The sequence below is a fragment of the Crocodylus porosus genome, unplaced genomic scaffold (genome assembly GCF_001723895.1).
Source record: "Crocodylus porosus isolate Cpor-Errol unplaced genomic scaffold, CroPor_comp1, whole genome shotgun sequence".
In the NCBI taxonomy this organism is placed as follows: domain Eukaryota; kingdom Metazoa; phylum Chordata; order Crocodylia; family Crocodylidae; genus Crocodylus; species Crocodylus porosus.
The window spans coordinates 152805589-152824323 of NW_017728886.1; the positions used below are offsets into that span (position 1 = coordinate 152805589).

Genomic DNA, 18735 nt, shown 5'->3' on the forward strand with positions numbered 1-18735 from the left:
CTGTGAAAGACAGGTTGCGCACACATGCTAATTTAGTTATTTGGACAAAATGTTTGGGATTTATTTATCTTTCGAGTGTTTTCTAGGGTAGAGGCTGCTGAGAGTAATATCATCAGACTTAAATTCCTGCTGCTCTTCTGGTCTTTGAAGCCTGTACATTCTCCAAAACTATGACCTCGTGGACAACTGCGTAAAGCATTTCTGGGTTGGAATCGGTCATTCAAAGGCAGAGGTCAGTAACGTTTATAGATCGCCTTTCCTCCTTGTGCACAAGCCCTGCAGTGGGCTGGATCTGAGCAATAGGTTGTCAGCCCCTGTTCTTATGTGCTAAATAATAAAAAGCTAGGATTTTTTTTGTCCACACTTCTGAAAATGCAAGCTTTCTTAAAGGGACCAGCTTGTAATCTGGTAATGAGGCTGAAGGGGGCCTGAATTTATTGGGCTGGTTTAAAGAATCCCCTTTATGGTGGTACCTCAGATCCAGGGTGGCAGCTTTTAGAAGAGTGAGCTGAAAAAGAGACTCTCATTTATGAGGAGAACTTAGAGGCCTGCGAGAGATGGGAACCATCTTCGTGGGTATGGTAATGGAAAATGAGTGAGGTGGGAAGGAGAACTGCAAAGGGCCTCATCATTTTGCATTAGTCCTATGAGAGAGATCTTGGACCCTGAGCAATTAAAGGAATTGTTTGAGTCTCCTTGCAGCCAATGTGGTGGTGATCTTAAATGAGTCATTATCCTGCTGTAGGTGCAGTGTGACAAGAGGAACTAAGATGCAGTCCTTTCATTATTGTGCATTAAGCTTGCTGCTGGCCTCTTTGTTCCCAACTGAGAACAAAGAAGCCCTTTTTAAAATGCAAATGTGAAGTGGTCTTTTTTCTACCAGTAAGAAATGCAGCCTAGCACACATTTTGGATACAGCGCTGCTCTCCACATAGTAATGACCGTAGACTGTGTACAGGATTTGGACAAGAACAGATTTTTCTGAATAAGAGAATTTTTTTGTCTTGATTTCTTTATAGAACTACATTTTCTTCTTGCACCATGGCTACACTTCCTATTTCAGAGAGGTCTTGACTTTCCCTTGGTACTTGAGGTATAAAGTGTTTGTGTCATAGGCATGAAATTTTGAATTTCTATAAGAAGTTTAAACTGAATGTTGTATGGTTTAGTCAACTTTTTGATCAATGATGCATTTCCCATAGTTGAAGAGCCTCCTTCCTCTATTTAAAAAAAAAAAAAAAGCTATAAATAATGGGGCATTGTGAGTTAGAAATGTTTCCCATATTGTGCATGCTTAGAAAGTAACTTGTTGCTAAGTTCTTCATTCCTATCCCAGACAGAGTTCAGTTCAAATGTATTCAGAGAGTATTCTTTAGAAACATACTCCTTCTGGAGCTGGGCAAAGATTGTGACGTTCCAGTCTGGAGCCATATTAAATAAGGGCTTAGTGTACAAATATGTCTGAACCATCAAGATATCTCTTCATGAGACTTCTACCTTTTCTGAACTAGAAAACTGACTCCTGCTTTTGGATCTCATCTGATACTAAAACCATGGGGAGAACTTGGATATAAGATGCCTTGAATTGTGAGCTCCTTCCTCTCTCTGACTCTACAATCCCTCACCTACATGTTAAATGGTTTCCATCTAAGGTTGCAGTTTAGTCCCACCTCTTAAGACAAAAACATCAATTAAAAATAAGGAAAGTGAAGGGTGAAATAATACCAGTTGTGCCTGAGTAAGGTATTTCTTCCACCACAGATACTTGCGCATGGATGGAATGACAGACAATCCGTAATAGGAATACATCAGAACATGGATAAAACTATTCAAGGTGGGTCCAAAGAAACCTGTAAGAATCCAACAAGCATAATTTATTTTACAATATAATTAAGGGAAGAACTCTTTCTACCATGAGACATGCTCTTGGAGTTTACCCTGCATCACCTTTTTGATCTACAGCTAAGTGGTCTCACTAGAATTCTGTCCCTGACTATGGCAATTGTCATTTCCACCTTTGTCATCCTCTGGTCAGGACACTACTGGACTTGTACGAGATTGCATGCTAGAGAATACAACAAAGAAAAAGTCCTGTTAGGCATCTTTCACTATAGCTATTCAACTCTTCTGCCAAAAATAAATCTGATTTCTTTATTTTGTGTGATTCCTATCAGCCAAGCATTCAAACTGCAGGTCTTTTGTTCTTTTTTTTTATTCTTTTAAACATCTGAAAATGAGCTAACTTCATGGGTGCCTGGTCTGGATTATACAGCCTTGAAAGTCTTTTCCACAAACAAGGATATTCCATAAGCTATAGGATATAGTCTGGTCCTACTGGCTCCTATTAACTTCAGTAGGGTCAGAATTTTGCCCTACTGGTAGTTCTTCCAACTGATATTATAGGCCTGAGCATAATTCAGTGGAGTTGCTCTCACTTTTAATTTGGGGAAGCTATGCTTGAGCAATAACACTCGTCAAAACCCTTCCTCCACTGGGGTATCTCAGTGCACAGAAGTAGTTTTTTTAGCTCTTAATGACCATGTTAGTGCAAGCTGTAGGTGGTGGCTGGCACTTCTGAAATACCGTTTGGATGACTGAAGGAACGTGCATGTGATTCAACTCATAGTACAGCAGAACCCAGATAATGTCGCAGGGTTAGAGTCCTTAACTCCCTGCAAAGAGGAAGGTTTGCAAAGTATCTGGGAATATATATAGCTAGAGGTAGTTTGCCTTCTGCCTGACGACATCAGATTAATGTGGCAGAGTGGATGTACACCTTGATGAACTAAATGAGGGAGCTGATGCAGGTATACAAGTAGGCACAAGCTTTCATGAACTTATGACAGGGTATAAGAAGAGAGAAATTAGAATGCAGAAGGCCAGTAAAGTAAAAGTAAAAGCTGTAGTATCTTTATTCATTCCTGCTGTGAATTAAGTAGGTTGTGTACCATGCCTGACTTGGGTTCTACTAGAATGTCCTTGCATAATTGTGTTATTCAAGTTCAGTTATCCAAGCATAGTTGTGTAGGCCACTCTCTCTTTCTCTCTCCCACCTCCTTTTTCTCCCTCTCCCCCTCCTCATCCCTTGGTGACTTATTACACTTTATTGTTCAGCAAAGACATATGATCGAATACTTACTTTGTCCACAAGGTATCCAGTTCAGAACACACCACCAGATGTTAAACATGGTGGCATGATGATATACATGAAGGAAGGTGATTTGACTGTTCTTCTTCCGTAGTACAAAGAAAATGGTGTCCATGAATTCAATTACTTTAGAAAAATAATACCACCACAACACCTTGGCCACCTATGAGAATGGGAGCAAGAGAATGACACAGATGTTTGTTTAATTTGTTCTTGCTTCAGCAGAATTTCCACTAAAATCCTTCTCCCACTCATTAAAGATGGCAGGATTTGGCTGAGAATCTCTCCTTGTTCCTTAAACACCCCTACAGAATTCATCCTATTTTCATGTAACGACAGTTTTGTAAATGGTTCTCCTTTGAAAATGCCTGATAAGCTAAAGGCAGGCAAGGTTCCTTGAGTAAATAAATGTGATTATCTTTTATTAGATCAACTGAGTGGTAAGCTAAACTTTCATTGTGAGGGTTTCTAATTACTCTTCTAAACTATGTCAATATATCCCTTGTACTTGGAAGCAGATTCTGCATTAGGCCATGATAATGGGCAACATAATGAACTAGGAGGATGCTTGATTAACTAGGGCTCTGTGAAGCTTTGGTCCCTGATTCGATTCAGTGGAGATTTGGCCCGATTAGGTGGCCAAATCTCCAAATTTGAATTGAATCGGAGGACCCTTTAATCTCTCCAAATTGTTTTGGAAAGATTCAGAGATCGGGACATAGAGAGAGTTTTAAATGTTTTTTCTACATACCTCTAAGTACCAGATGCAGCTCATGAGTGCTGCGATGCTGGGGTGCATGTAGTGTCCCACAGAAGTGAGTGGGGCTGCCCAGCATGCTCAGCAGCAGACCCAAAAGTGGACCAGAAGCACTTCCAGGTCCACTAGAGAGCTCATGGGGCAGGCCCCCCTCCACCCACCATGTCCCCCTGGCTTGGTGACTGGTGCCTCCTGGGTCTGGAGGAGGCACCTGGGGTCCCCCTGTGGCCGATTGCCGAGCTGGGGAAGCGTGGCGGGTGTGGGGCGGCCAGCACACTCCCTGGCAGACCCGGAAGTGGAACAGCAGTACGGGTTCACCGCCGAGTATATGGAGGGCCCCCCACAATCCTGTGGGACACTCCGTGCACCCCAGCATCACAGCAATCATGAGCCATGCCTGCTACCTCAAGGTATGTAGAAAAAACTTTTAAAGCTGTGCCAGTGTCCAAATCACTTATTCTCCAAATTGGCATCGAATCTTCAGATTTGCATTCGGCCGAATCAAATCAGGGACAGCGATCTGAATCAACACATCAAATCACTGTCCCTGATTTGGGCCGAATACAAATAGAAGAGGGCCCACTTTGCACACCCCTATGATTAACAGCCCTGGAGATTATTGCTGTTTTGACGCTTAATTTATGATGCAGAATGTTAGTGACAGCATATTTTTTTTAATGTTCTCTGGCACAGAAGTTCCTGAAAACAAGCTGCGAGCATAGTTTATTGCCAGATTTCAACCCCAGGTACATGGAAGCAGGCTCTCCACTTGGGAGTTTTATATTAACTGAAATTATGCTACTTATACCATAGGTTTAGGTTAATATATTTTAATATTGCTGTGCCCTTAATATAAATGAGCAATGAGGGAGAAAAGTTTGTTTTTGGGTTGTAGTTTTTTAAAGTAGTCTCCTGGAGTGAGGAAAAGGAGAAATGTCATTTAGGAAGGGAAATGCATCCCAGTTTGGGGTGAAAGGGAAGAGTGGTGAACCACCTGGAAAGTCTGAGTTTACAGAGTCTGGAACAAGAGGAATGCAGCCTGCACTGACCTTATTGTACGAGAGGAGTTGGCACAAGGCATGAGCTCTATGGTGCAAAACTCAGATCTAAACATTCCCCCAGGTTCAGGTTTTGGATCTGTCCCTAGTTTGAACCCACCAAATGTGTGTAGTCAGTTTCCTCAGGGTTTGTATCTAATGATTTCTGTTTTGAATTTAAATGCAATACCTTTTTCTCATGAATTACAATGGCACAACATTCTCAGGGACACCATTACTGGCTATAAGGCTTTTGTTACCAACCTTTTCACAACAACCCCATCCCCCACCCCTTTTTCTTTTGAAGAAGTAAGGAGCAATATCATAGTGCCTAGGGTCAGAAGGGACCTAAACAGGTCATCAGGTCCAACCCCCAACATGGATATGACATGGGTCAGATAGACCCCATGATGTAACAAACAGATGAAAGGTCATTAAAACAAGTGCCAAAAATTTAAGTAGTTCTGTATGATGCACCAAAAGCTTGTGCTAGGAAGAGAGCACTGCATGAGTTACTGAACTGCATTAGTTGCTGGATTTATGTCTCACCCGGACATCTGCTTCTCCTGCACTGTGAAGGTTCTGACATTGTAAGTTATAGCTTCCTTCCCAAGTGGAAAGAATGAGCTGGAAAAAAACAAACACAGAGAAGTTATTCTTCTAAACAGAAGTATTTTTTCACTTCTGCCTCTCCGCTCAGCATTTTTAGTCAAAAAAGCATGGTATACTGCTGATTCATCCTGAAAATAAATGCAAATAAACTATTTCCGTGACACTTATCGGAAGTAAGGGTATATTTTGGAATTGAAAGGTTACAAGATGGAGATGAAAATACATAAAGATGCAACACATGCCTTTCTCATTTTGCTAGACTTGGAACCCTGCAGCCTTTTGATGATATCTGGTGCTTACAATGTGATCCTCAGTCTGTAGCTCTTGTTAGAGTGCTTCTGCCTGAGGAGAGCTGGTTTATGCGACTCACAGAAAGCATCATGAACACTGCTGAATGGACCTAACGAAAAACCAAATCCTCCCCTATTCCTCCAAAAACAGGGACGGGAGGGGAAAGAACAGTTTTTCCCTCTATACTATAATATACATGTACATTTGCCTCCGTCCTCCTTAGGAGCCAAAAGAGGATTGACATTGTGTTAAACAGCAAGGCAAAAAGCTACACTAATTTCGTGGTAGCACCCTGTTGAGGAGTTCAAGCATCATGTCAAAGTGCAATGCTACAAAACCAATATAGCAATGAAATGTCAGGATACCATCTCATACCTAATTTGTGGGTCTCTGGGAAAATGTGGTGCCTCTGATGTAGCATATCAGCAGTCTAGAAGTAGCAGCTTGGACCATTCTAAGCAATTAACAGTTCAGGCCATAATACGGACCTGCTATCTGTAAACTGTAGAAACTGACAATTTGCTTCATAGTAAGGCAATGTATTAAGTTGTTTGGGATTTTTTCCACTCTGTTCTGGACAGGAGCGCAGGTCCACATGGTCAAGGGGGATGTTTGGCGGGTGCGAGTTTGGGAACAGCCATCAAGTACAGTCTGTTCCCTGGTCAGGGTGCTGTAATCTCCAGTGCATTCTGTGCTGTAACCCAACCCTTTAATGCCCACAAAACCCCCCAAAAGGAGGCATGATCAAGCAGCTGGTACAAAGTCAGTCAGGAGCTGCATGTCATAGCTTAGCATTAGGCCTGTGCAAAGCAGCTAGTATTTGCTTTGGATTTGGTTTCAGCCGATTCAGGGGGCAGTGATTGGATTTGGTGGTTCGAATCACTGTCCCAAATCGATTTGGCGGCAGCAGCCAGGCCAGGCCCATCTCCTGTCCCTCTCCCAGCCCAGCAGTAGCTGCTCTGCCACCCCAGCTCCTGGCATTGGTGGGGAGGAAGCCCAGCTCAGCAGGTGCTGCTGGGTGGAGGGCGATTTCCCTATTGCCCGATACTGCATGGGGGGTTCTGCACAAGCCCCTGAGGCAACGGGGGGGGGGTGTCTGGACGACTGGGGGGAAGTTTGAGGGGGCTCATGCAGAGCCTTGCATGCAGTGTGCATCGCTCTCCGCCCGGCAGCACCCGGTGAGCACCGGGGCTTTTCTTTAAAGTACTGAGCTGGGGTGGGCAGGAGCAGCCATGGTGGGGTTGGGGAGCAGGCAGGGGTTGGGAGGGAGGCTGGCAGGGGTCCCCCCATGGTCCTCTCCCCCACCCCCACCCCTAGTACTTACCAGCTCAGAGTGGCTGCAGCTCCCTGCAGCAGCCACCAGGGAATATCTGAATCACCAAAGCTCTCCAAACCTTTGCTGAAGATTCGGAGAGCTTTGAATCAATTTGGACCTTTAAATTGGTCCCCTGATTCAATTCGGATTTGGAGATTCCTTCCCCGAATTGGGCTGAATCTCCTCCAAATCGAATCGCCACCCAAAGCTTCACACAGCCCTACTGAGCACTGTATTGTGATGGGATACAAGTGCATCAAGAGAGGAGGTTTCTCTGATGAGCCAGAGCTCCTCTACTGATATCAGCTTTCCCATAAAGCATAGCCAGACATGAACGACTGTTCCAGCCTTGCCCCTGTCTTTTCCGCTGTGCTTGAAGTCCTCACTTATTAAAACGGAAAATGCATGGTAGTACGTCAGATAAATCTGTGGCAAGCCCTCAGTCCTTCCCCTCTTATGTGGCTCCTGCATAGGAGTGAGTGTGCATGGGCTGAGCTACATGTAGGAAATAGGAACAGAAGCTGTGTGTCAAAGCTGTGTGATCACAGCAGTAGCAGACATCTGCATGGGGTCTTCCAGCTGGGTTTTTTAGACCATATACCTAAAGACCAATCTGCTCTCAATGACGTCTAGCAGAGCGCACAGCTGACCCCAATGAAATCTGAATGGTCTTAAATCCCTGAACTCTTTCACTATGGCAGGCTGGAAGACTGTCTAGTTACTGTTGCTTCCCCAATCTCTGTCACTAGCATGCTCCTTTGTGGTACAGCAGAGACTCTGGATTATTTATGGCCATAGGTATTTGTCATGCTAAAAGGGATGAAGTTTGTTTCTCTAAATATGCAGAAAGAAAGGAAAAAATAATGTATATCCTGATGTATTTGCTAATCCCTTAGAAGTTTTCAGTTTCAGTGCACCTAACAGTTCTCATTTGCCACTGTTACTGGCACTGTATAGGTGGGGACTTTATTTGGAAAGGATGCAAATAGATCAGTTTCACTTAGGTTGCCTCTCATCTCCCCTTTCCTGGCCTCACTCATTTGGTTGACAGGTTCTGCAGGGGACTTTTAATGCAAGAAATCAAGTAAAGTCCCCTCTACACGTTACATCTTTTCTGCAATTACCTGGTTAACTGTGCAGTTACCTTGAGACCAGTGCAAAACAGCACTTCCATTTTGACTTGCATTTCGAGGTTTTGACAGAACAGCATTTTATTTCAAATTTCGTTCTGATTCAAAACTGCTGTTCCACTTCATTTTCTCGAAACAGTGACAGTGCCTCCATCACTCAGTTTCCCTCCCCAGCCATATGATTGGGTCTGTTTTGAGTCTGTATCAAAGACCTTCATTTCATTTCAATTTCACTGTTTTGAGCTTGAAACGAGTCGGAACAGTGTCAAAACTAAACAGGCGGCAAAATTCACCCAGCCCTAGTAGCTATCACACCATCAAAATTTTGTTCCAAGCAGCTATAAAGTTAGACCTTGAAAATGTGTGCTAATTTTAGAGCTGGTTGCTGCAGAGCTTTAATTTGCATGTGTAGCAGGGTATTCCCAGCTGTAAGAGGTGGACTGTGCCCAGCTGGGGCTGGGAGTCCTGCAACTGAGGAGACTCATCCCCAGCATGTGGGGCCATGGATGCCTTAGCTGTGCATGGCTGCCCTGGGGGTGCGTGAAAACCCCCAGGGCTGGAGGATTGCAGGTTCTGCAATCTCCCCTGCTCAGAGGTATGTGAAACCCTCCAGGTCTGAAGAATTGTGGCAGCCCTGATTCCACCCACAGCTCTGGGGGGGTTTCACATACCTGTGAGCCTGGGAGATCACAGCTGCTGCAGTCCCATAGACCCAAGGGTTTCATGCAGCCCTGAACCTGGGAGACTTGTGGCTGTCATGACTCTCCAACCCCAGGGTTGCATGGAGCACCCCTGCAGCTAGGAATCTCCCTGCACTAGCAGTCGGGCATAGTAGGATATAAGGTGCTATCCCAGTCGCTCCTCTTGCCATGCACATTTGACCAGCCTACACTGGTCATATGCACATATGAACCAATCTACACTGGATTGCTGTTCCCAGACTCATAGCCTGCTACACATCCTTCTAGATCATGTAGAGTCCTGCTCCTGTCCTGCATTTGGCACTGAGGTAATAACTCGGTGGGAAGAGGTGGCTAATGCCCAGTTTCCTTTCTGCATAAGCTTCCTCAGCATCTTTCCTGTTGTTTTGCAAAGAAAAAAACCCCTAGCAAAGCAAAGGGCAGCACATGATCCTATTCTAGGACTTCTGGGTCATCCTTTTTTTTTTCCCTGCGAGAAAATGGGTCTCATTGATTGACTCTTTTAGATTAGCTCATTACATGGTGCCCTGTTATTTGAGGCATCCTACGCAAAACTTATTCATCTTGCCCTTGATTGGCAACCAGTACAGGTGGTGAAGCACTGGAGTAGCAGCATCTCCTCTGAACAAAGCATTTGGAATAACATGTGGCCATGTGATTTCTCAATGTCACTTTTCAAATTTCAGCAACTTGTGTCTTCAGCTGTGTAAGCAGGTTAGCTAAAAGCAACTGTTAATATTGTTCATGAAACTGGAAGAAAATGATATTGCCAAGTCTCCTAGACTTTTGTTCATTTGCTTTTTCTTAAAGCTTTAATGAAGCTTATAATGACCTCTTCAAAAAATCATGAGACCTTTTTCAGTTTAATTTTTTTTAAATAAAAGTTTCTAGCCCCCTGCAGAAAGGCTTTGAAAAAGTGACCCATAGGTGATGTAGTCCTTGGTTGATGTTGAGAATTGCCATTTTATCATCACTGGGTGAGCAGAGGTTTTGGCTTTGGGTTTTGTTTCATAGTGATATATGTGCTACACTCAGATTCTAACCCCCTCCAATGGTATTCTGCAATGAGTACTGTAAACCTTACCATGGCCCATGCTTTTGGAGTCTCCTTTCATTTCTTAACAGTTACTTCTTTTACAGTTTTCTATGTTAATAGGGATTTTTTTTATTGCATTTAGCTTTTGTCTCTCCAGCTACTTGATTCTGGTCTTCAGGTTCAGTGTAGCACTGGCATCTCTGCTCCAAAGGCATTAGTGCTAATCCTCTTATCTAGATCAGCTAGAGGTTTGAAGACTTCTTTTTTTTAAATATCTGGCAAATTCCTTCTTGATCTTGGTTAGAAGCTCTTTCGTGTCATAAGACCCTCTGTATGCAGCACAGGTCATCTGTTCTTACTGTATCTTCTCACACCTCCCCTCTCCCAATAAGACATGCATCTTTTATTTTGGAAAGGCAAAAGGTAGGAAAAGGTCTTTCCAGGAATATGACCAGTTGTGCAGCACAGAGTGTTCAGAAAGTGTGGTTCAGAAAGTCTTGGTGATGCAGTAGAAATCTCCTAGCATGGCAGGACAGCAACAAGGCTAGGCCCTAGATCCTTGCAAGAGCAGTAGAAAGACTTATTTCTTCACTGTAAATAGTTCTTTATATCAGTGCCTATAAATAATAAAGTGTTTCCACCCCACACTACAAACAGCAACAAAATACTACAGACTGTATACAGCAGCTCACTTGCCCTAAGCCAACTCAGTTGCTGATTCGGGCACAAGCTACAATGCTTAGCCAGTAGCTACTGTGAATTCCTTGGCAGCTGTGAGAAAGTTAACAATGGACTCTGCTCCTTCTTCCTGCTGGGCCACAGAGAAACAGCAGTCATTAGAGCGCCGTGCCTCCATGCTTCTATTCCTCCACAATTCTATTCCAACAAAGAAAAATCGGCTTCTCTGCTTCCCTGGCAGTCTCACATTTTACATAAAAATATATAGTACTGATGTCCTATTACTTGATGTGAATTGGGCGAATGGGTTACTTTGGAAGGAAAGGGGTTTTTTTCTCTCTTACCCTGTAGCTTTTACCCCTCTCTTCCCCCCCCCCCAAAAAAAAAAAAAAAGGGAAAAGAAATCTGCTCGGCAGCAACATTCTGCTAATTGGTAGCATTTTCATTTTTCACTGTGGCTCAGATGTTCATATTAACAGGCTCCCATTGTACCACAAGTATATGACCTTTGCTCGGCTACTTGAGAATAAAGAGGCAGGCAGCTCATAATAACGGCTTTGTTGCAAAAAGCGTACTTTTGCCTGCTTAAAACCATGTTGCTCTATTTCGAAGTTAGTGCTGTCGATATAAAATCTCTTTTGAGATGGGTGCTGAAAAGGGTCCACTAATTGAATACTAGAATAAGTAACAATCCTTATTGGCTTTTAATATACCAAACTCCTAATTGGATCCCCTTGATGGGGTTATAACTGACTTTTCTCATGCATTTTCCATAATACTAGATTAGTAGAAGAAAAATCGCACCTTAATTACTGAATTACTAGCATAGTATCAGTAGGTTTTCTGTTGTGTTTTGTTGGGCTTTTTTAATGGCTATTGTTTTTTCCATTGGATTCCGTTCTTGAACAGTCATTCGGTTCAGTTATGGAAGAGCTCCATATATGCTGTTTCTGGCTTCGCAAATGAGAACACATTTGAGAACAGTAGCCTACTACCCTGCCCCAGAACAGGTAAAACCAAAGATGTTATAGATGACAATACCTTAGAAGGGCATCTTGACAAGTCAAGACTGAGACACTGGGGTCACAATAGGGAAGCTGGTTTTAAAATGCCTATTTAGCAGGTATGTGGAGATTTGTCATTCCCACGGTTTTGTTGGTCCAATAAAAGCTATCACAAGAAATCCTCCTCTTTGTATTCTTCCTGGACCCATTCTTTTGTATGACTTAGAATTTATTACACGTAGTTTAGAGGTCTTTCTTGGACTTTTTAGGTAGTAAATTTACTTTTGAAACACTCAGGAGAATTCCTGAAAATTTGCATGGTTGTGTCTGTGTGGAAAAGCAGCTTGCTATGTAGGCTGCCTGTTTTTAGAATCGCAGTATAATCCAAGGCTTCAGATTAGGCTGCATTCTCTCTCAGATATCTGTACTTAACAATTGTTGCTTTAGTGCCCCAGAGAGCTGTAGCAAGGAAGATGTAAACCTGGGAGGAGTATGGGCTAGTTGGTTCTATCTGGGATTTGGGACACGAGATTTTTTGAATTCTTACCCCAGCATGGCTATTCAGTGATCATCTAGCTTTCACATGTTATTTATCCTCTCTGTGTCTCTGTTTCCCCAAATATTAAATGAGTTAATGCTGGGGCTGGGCAGGAAATGCTTTTCCCAGCCCACCCTACTTTTTGCAATTTTAAGAACAGTTCCTGCTCCCCACTGTGATGAGAAAAACAAGGCTTTCATGAAAATGCATTGGGGTCGGAGAGAAGCAAATGAGCAAGCTATAACTACCAGGCTATTATTGGCAATTCCTTGATAGAGCTTTTTGTCTGTCCTGTTTGAATAGTCAGAGTACAGATAGTTAAATATTCATTTGGACAGAGAGGTTCCAGTTTCTATAGCACAGGGTTAGAGCACTCGCCTGAGGTGAGGGTCAAATCTCTGGTCTAAACCGGGCAAAGCAGAGGCTTAGAGATGGGCCTTCCCTGTGCCAGCTGAGTGTCCTAACCGCTGCACTGCTGCTTGTTCTAGGCAGGCAACGATGTGTGCTCTCATTGACTTTGAGGCCAAAAATTCCAGCATGGATGTAGAATTCCTTCCCAGCAAAGATTGCCAAAACTAATACATTTCTATGAAAAATTTGTTTCCACAAAACATTGTTTTCAGATGGAAAAAATACTTCCCAGGAAAATTCATCACCAGTTTTAGGAGGATTAGTTTGCTAATGTTTGCAAAATGCTTGGAAGTTGTAAATTACCAATATACATATAGTCCCTGTATTACAAAATCTGTTATTCTGACTAAATACTGTTTCCAAATGTAGTAGTGATAAGGCTGCAGCAGCGCTGCATTGCCAAAGCAACCTGCAATTTATTTAATGCTGAACTTTTAAACCTTATCCTTGGATATTCAGTACAATGCCCTTCAAGTAAACAAGAGTTGGGCAGGCATACCAGAGCACAGAGCTAGCCCCAAACACTGCTTCTGTTGGAGAAAGAGATAAATAAATGCATGTTGTAGGTCAATACTAAGCCCAAAGAGTCAGCAGAAAGACACCAAATCTATATGGGGGAAATAAGGACAGCACATTCAATTGCTGCTGAGAACAGCAAAGTCTATCACTGACATCTCCAGACAGATTCTAAGATCAAGGCACATCTTCAGTGGTGATTCTAACAGGATCCAAATAGGTTCTTGCTTGCTTAGAAAGATTACTACCTTGGTCCTTTCCATTTAGCTCTCTTGTATTCTGTCTTCAGTGACATTTCACTGAGGGTGAAGTACAGGTGGTAGATTTTTATCCCTCCTCATTCCCCTTATAATAAATTGCTCTTGATTTGCTTACTCTGGATCAGGGGTGAGGTGTAGGGGGTGCACGTGGCGGCATCTGTGGGTGGTCTGCGATCCCTGCTGGTGGTTGCTGACACAACTGGCAGTGGCTGCAGGTGGTTACCAACCTTTGGTTGGCACTCGCCAGCCATCCCCACCACCAACAGCACCAGTGGCATCTGCGGGGGCTCCCCTGCTTACCTCTGCCGTGCTCCCACTGCCGCCGTGCACCCCCAGCCCCCGGGGGTATGTGCCATTTATGCTCTGGGTTCTCTCTTCATTTCCTGTTCCTCTTCCTAGGTTTGATCAAGCTAGGATTTCACTAGGCCAAGAATGAGAAATTCTTAGAAACTGCACTTTTAGTGACCCCAACCAGCTGTGTGCACTTGGCCTCAGATACATAATTTGGATTTCAGTCCTTATTCACCCCATTTGCTGGAGTGAGACCAATCTTGCAACATTTTCTGGAATAAGTCAACCTTTTTATAGGATTTTTAAAAAAGCCATCCTGTTGATTGTGTCAAAGATCAACGTCTTTGATTTCAGATGCCGATGGCAAAAGGTCAGAAGCTAACACAGCAAACTCTGTAATTGTAATTTAGCCCTCTGTATTAACAGTGCTGCATATACACACCCTATCTGTGCCTCATTCCAAATCGCTTGAGCTTCTCATACGAGAGAGAGAAACTGACCTTGACAGCCCAGCACGAAAGATAAAGTACCTATAGTCACGAGATTAGCTGACATTAGTAAAGTTGTAAAATTAAATAATATACTATGCGCACCATCCTGTGACCAAACAGAACCAGTACCACCCAAGTAAAAATAATCCCCCTTTTTTATGAAACCTGAGCAAACAAAGAGAGCACAAATGCCAACTCATTAATTATTTATGATTAGTGTATAGTAATTGGTCACCTTTGCCTAATATAACTTTGAAAGAACTTCCGCCCAAAGCAGAGAACGGAGAACTGTGTATACACTCAAGAAGAACAGATCGTGCACGAATGTCATCTCTCTCCGCCTAAGTATTTTTTTTTATTTTCCTGGCATATCCCCATCTTGCCGGCCCGTCTATCTCTCTATCTCTGGCGTTATCTTTCTTATCAAGAGCTCCCAGTAATCTGCAGACTGCAGCGGCTTATGTGAATCGCTTGGAATCTGTAACAAGCAACTCTCTTACCCACCCTGTAAATGCTGGGTAACATGATATCTGCATGCTGTAACTGAATAAATCAACTCCTCTGCCTACGCTGCAAGCCATCAGTAGTGTAAGTAAAATAAACTTTTCTGTGTAACCACCACACTGTGTTTAAATCCCTCTGACTCCTGCTCACGGTTATCACCCACCTGCCAGGTCATAAATCTCCCTCCTTGCGCCAAGCCGGTCGTGCCGACCCAGGCTCGCAGGTCAAGGGTGCACCGGCATTAGGGATGTGACAGATTGATTTAAGACTGAACCACCTTATATAGTTCAACAAATCACCTAGGGACTGACTTGTAGAGATGTCCTATTACTACAGCCCTAACTAAAGTCAAGAGAAGTGATAGGTACTCAGCACGTCTGAAAATCTCATGCCTTTCAGATGGCTATCATCCTCTATTAAATTCTGTAGGACTTTGAAAGAGGAAAGGAGTTCTATGGGTTATCATCTTTTACTGAACCAAATGCATAGCTGGGATAGATTTAGATGAGCTTTTGGGTATCAACCACAAAAGTCCTTGCTTCTTGCATATTGCGTGGACCATCACAGCTACACCATCACCCTAATACTACCAAAACATATGACTTTGAAATATTTTTGGTACAAACCCATAGCTTTCATTCCTATTACATTTTCTAAGACTCTTCCATAAAGGCTTGGTCCCTTTCTTGGGATCAGGAAAGGCCTGGTCCTACTACTGCAGTTAGTGGCTCTCAACAACTTGTAAGCTTAGTTTCCTATGTATAGCACAGGCAGGGAGTTGTTTCTGTTTGTGAGGATGGGACCTATACTTTCCTTTCCTCTAGAGCCCACAACCATCACTGGCAGGAGAGATGGCTTCAGTAGTAATGCAAAGGTCACCCTCATTTAAAAGGGTCAAGTGTTCTTCCTCAGAGATCTGGGGGCACAGGTTGACAGACCAGAAATCAGAAGGACCTGTGGGGTGGTGCTTTACTTTAAAATCTTGCAAATTTTCCCACTTCACAATTGGCTGTATTTAAAACATGCTCTGTCCTGGCTTCTCGGGAAAGATGCAACAGCATGAATGATAGTGATGCCTTCTGTTACTAAGTCTTTCTGGCTGCAGAATTTACAACAACAGATTCTAAAGCAAGCAATTAGAATTTTAAACTCTCACAATGAATTGGCAAAGGAGAAGCTCTAGATATGGCATACCTGACAGATTTGTTCACATGGTTTGGTTCTCCCTACCACTTCCAATAGATCCAAAGAATCAACATTGGCCAGTACTCTGAACCTTAAGTTCTTGTGTGGTGTGCCACTGCGTCAGCCCTTCCATTGTGTTTTAACATCCTCACCTATCACTGATGTGTAATAAGAACAAGAAGGCACAGAGGGTAATAGTTAGGCAGCCTGAGTTGAAATGTCAACTCTACAATGATGAGACACATATTTTCATGACGGGTCCTTTTAATTTGCTCCAGATAGGGCTGTGTCCTGGTTTTTGCAAGACATAAACAATAGAGGGGAGCTTGGAATGACAGCATGCTGGATGATTTTTAATCTAAATAAAAGTGAGCTAATGCTTACTGCTGCAGCAGGAGTAACTCAAGGACCTGGTAGAGATCACAGCCGCTCCTATTGTTGATAGTCCAGCCTTACCCTGGTCAGTTCTCAGTTGAGGGTTCTGTTTTGATCTCCAGTCACCTAGAATCCTACGTGGTTTTTTCACTAACTTTCCCCACCTCCAATCTCTCCTATCATTATTTAGTAGGAGATTTGTAACAAGGGGGTTTTTCCACTCCCAAACATCAATCTTTCCAGAGTTTTATACATGTTCACATGACCTCTGGGTTGAATTACTTTAGGCACTCTCCATGGTATTTACTTACCTTTGAAAATCATATGGAAGCAGTGTGTGGCTTTTAAACATGCAGGGAGCTTGATTAATTAAAAAGATTGGACAGAGAAGCTAAGACTAACACTTATGGATTTCTCTAATTAGAGATTTGATCCTATGGTATATTCATTGATGAGTGGAACTCATTAGCACAAGAAATTAATTCAGTGGAAGCCTCAAAAAACAGGTAAATTCTGCTTTGAAGAATTTATAACCTACAGACTGCAGATAGGGAGGACAAGCAAGTGAGAAATCTAAAGAATGTAGGTGACTGGTAGGGGGTGCACGTGCTCTCCCGCCCCCTCCCCCCCCATGGCCAACATTGATGCTGTTGGTAGGGCTGGTGCTCCCCCTGGTAGGGTCGATGGCTTCTGCGGGTGCCCCACCAGATTCAGGAGGCTCCAGTCACTCATGCTAAAGAATGGAATGACACTTATAAATGTCTTTTGTAACATTCTTGTTGTGTGGCATACAACTCCATTTAATGTTGTTCACTACTCAAAGAGAATTCTGTCCTCCTTGCACTGCCATAGTAATCTTCAAGCTAGTGGAGTCCCATATGGCTCAGTCCTTGGACATGTGTTGTTCAATGTCTTCATCAGTGACTTGGATGAGGGCATGGAGAGAACTCTGTTCAAATTCATGGGTGATACCAAATTATGGGGTAAAGTTAACATGCTAGATTGTAGGGAACAAATCCAGGTGGATCAAGACAAGTTGGAAAAGTGGGTAGAACAGAATAGGATGCAGTTTAACAAAAACAAGTGCAAAGTGCTGCACCTAGGGAGAAGGAATCACCAACACACTTACAGGCTGGGGGAGGACCATCTCAGCAGCAGAAGGGGATCTTGGAGTTGTAATTGACCCCAAGATGAACATGAGTTGTCAATGTGACAAAGTGATCAGTAAAGCTAAGCACACTTTATCATGCATTAGCAGGTGCATGATGAACAGGTCCAGGAAGGTGATACTTCCCCTCTATGCAGCATTGGTCAGGCCACAGTTGGAGTACTGCGTCCAGTTTTGGGTGCCGTACTTCAAGAGAGATGTGGACAACCTCAAGAGGGTTCAGAGGAGGGCCACTCATATGGTTAGGGGCATGCAGGAAAAGCCCTATGAGGAGAGAGAGAGAGATGGACATGGATCTCTTCAGCCTCCACAAGAGAAGGCTGAGAGGTGATTTTGTGGCTGCCTACAAAATAATCGGGGGGCAGGGGGGCAGCAAGGAATAGGAGTTGCTCTGTTTACCAGGGTATCTCTCAGAGTAGCTAGGAACAATGGCCACAAACTAGCTGAGGTCATTGTGGGACCCCTGGCACGGCTTTATGAGCGCTCATGGTGCTCTGGTGTGGTGCCAGAGGACTGGAAGAGGGCCAACGTGCTTCCCAACGTGAAAAAAGGGAGGAAGGATGACCCAGGAAACTATAGGCCAGTTAGTCTAACCTTGATCCTGGGTAAGCTTTTTGAGAGAATTATTCTGGTGCATGTCCACGAGGGGACAGCAGGGAAGGTTATGCTTAGGGGCAACCAACACCGGTTCATTAGAGGTAGGTCCTGCTAGACCAACCTGGTGGACTTCCATGACCAGGTCACCAAATCCTTAGATGCAGGGGTAGCAGTGGACACAGTCTTTCTGGACTTTTGGAAGGCCTTCGACACTGTCTCTCACCACGTTCTTATTAAAAAACTAGGAGACTGTGGTGTCAACACCTACACAGTCAAATGGGTCGCCAACTGGCTGGAGGGCCGCACCCAGAGAGTGGTGTGGACAGGTCTTTTTCGACCTGGAGGGACGTGAGCAGTGAGGTCCCCCAGGGCTCAGTCCTCTGGCCCACACTGTTCAACATCTTCATCAGTGACTTGGACGAGGGAATAAAAAGCACCCTGTTCAAATTTGCAGATGACACTAAGATGTGGGGAGAAGCGAGCATGCTAAATGGGAGGAATAGGCTGTAATCGGACCTAGACAGGTTACAGGGGTGGGCGGATGAGAACAGGATGGATTTCAATACTGACAAGTGCAAGGTGATGCACCTGGGGAGGAACAACCAGCAGCATACCTACAGGCTGGGGAACTCCCTTCTTGTCAGTGCAGAGGCAGAAAAGGATCTTGGAGTCATCATTGATGCCAAGATG

General features: G+C 43.7%; 1 protein-coding gene and 1 long non-coding RNA gene across 3 annotated transcripts in view; one reads left to right on the forward strand and one right to left on the reverse strand.

Annotated features, from left to right (window-relative positions):
• The window catches only part of ELOVL2 (ELOVL fatty acid elongase 2), a 78634-nt gene that overhangs the window by 4740 nt on the left and 55159 nt on the right, over positions 1 to 18735 (reverse strand). Inside the window, exons 4-6 of the mRNA XM_019543236.1 lie at positions 5492 to 5569; positions 3140 to 3311; positions 1726 to 1850 (exon numbers count right to left, since the gene is read on the reverse strand). Coding sequence (XP_019398781.1) covers positions 1726 to 1850; positions 3140 to 3311; positions 5492 to 5569 — 375 coding nt within the window. The remainder of the gene's footprint in view (positions 1 to 1725; positions 1851 to 3139; positions 3312 to 5491; positions 5570 to 18735) is intronic.
• LOC109315521 overlaps positions 9 to 18735 on the forward strand; it is a 21286-nt gene continuing 2559 nt past the window's right edge. The window contains exons 1-3 of one of the 2 annotated variants that reach the window (XR_002102529.1): positions 9 to 232; positions 1762 to 1834; positions 3374 to 3666. This is a non-coding gene — a long non-coding RNA (uncharacterized LOC109315521). Of the gene's footprint in view, positions 233 to 1761; positions 1835 to 3373; positions 3667 to 18735 lie in introns of those variants that run through there. The other variant, XR_002102526.1, reaches the window with a different exon arrangement.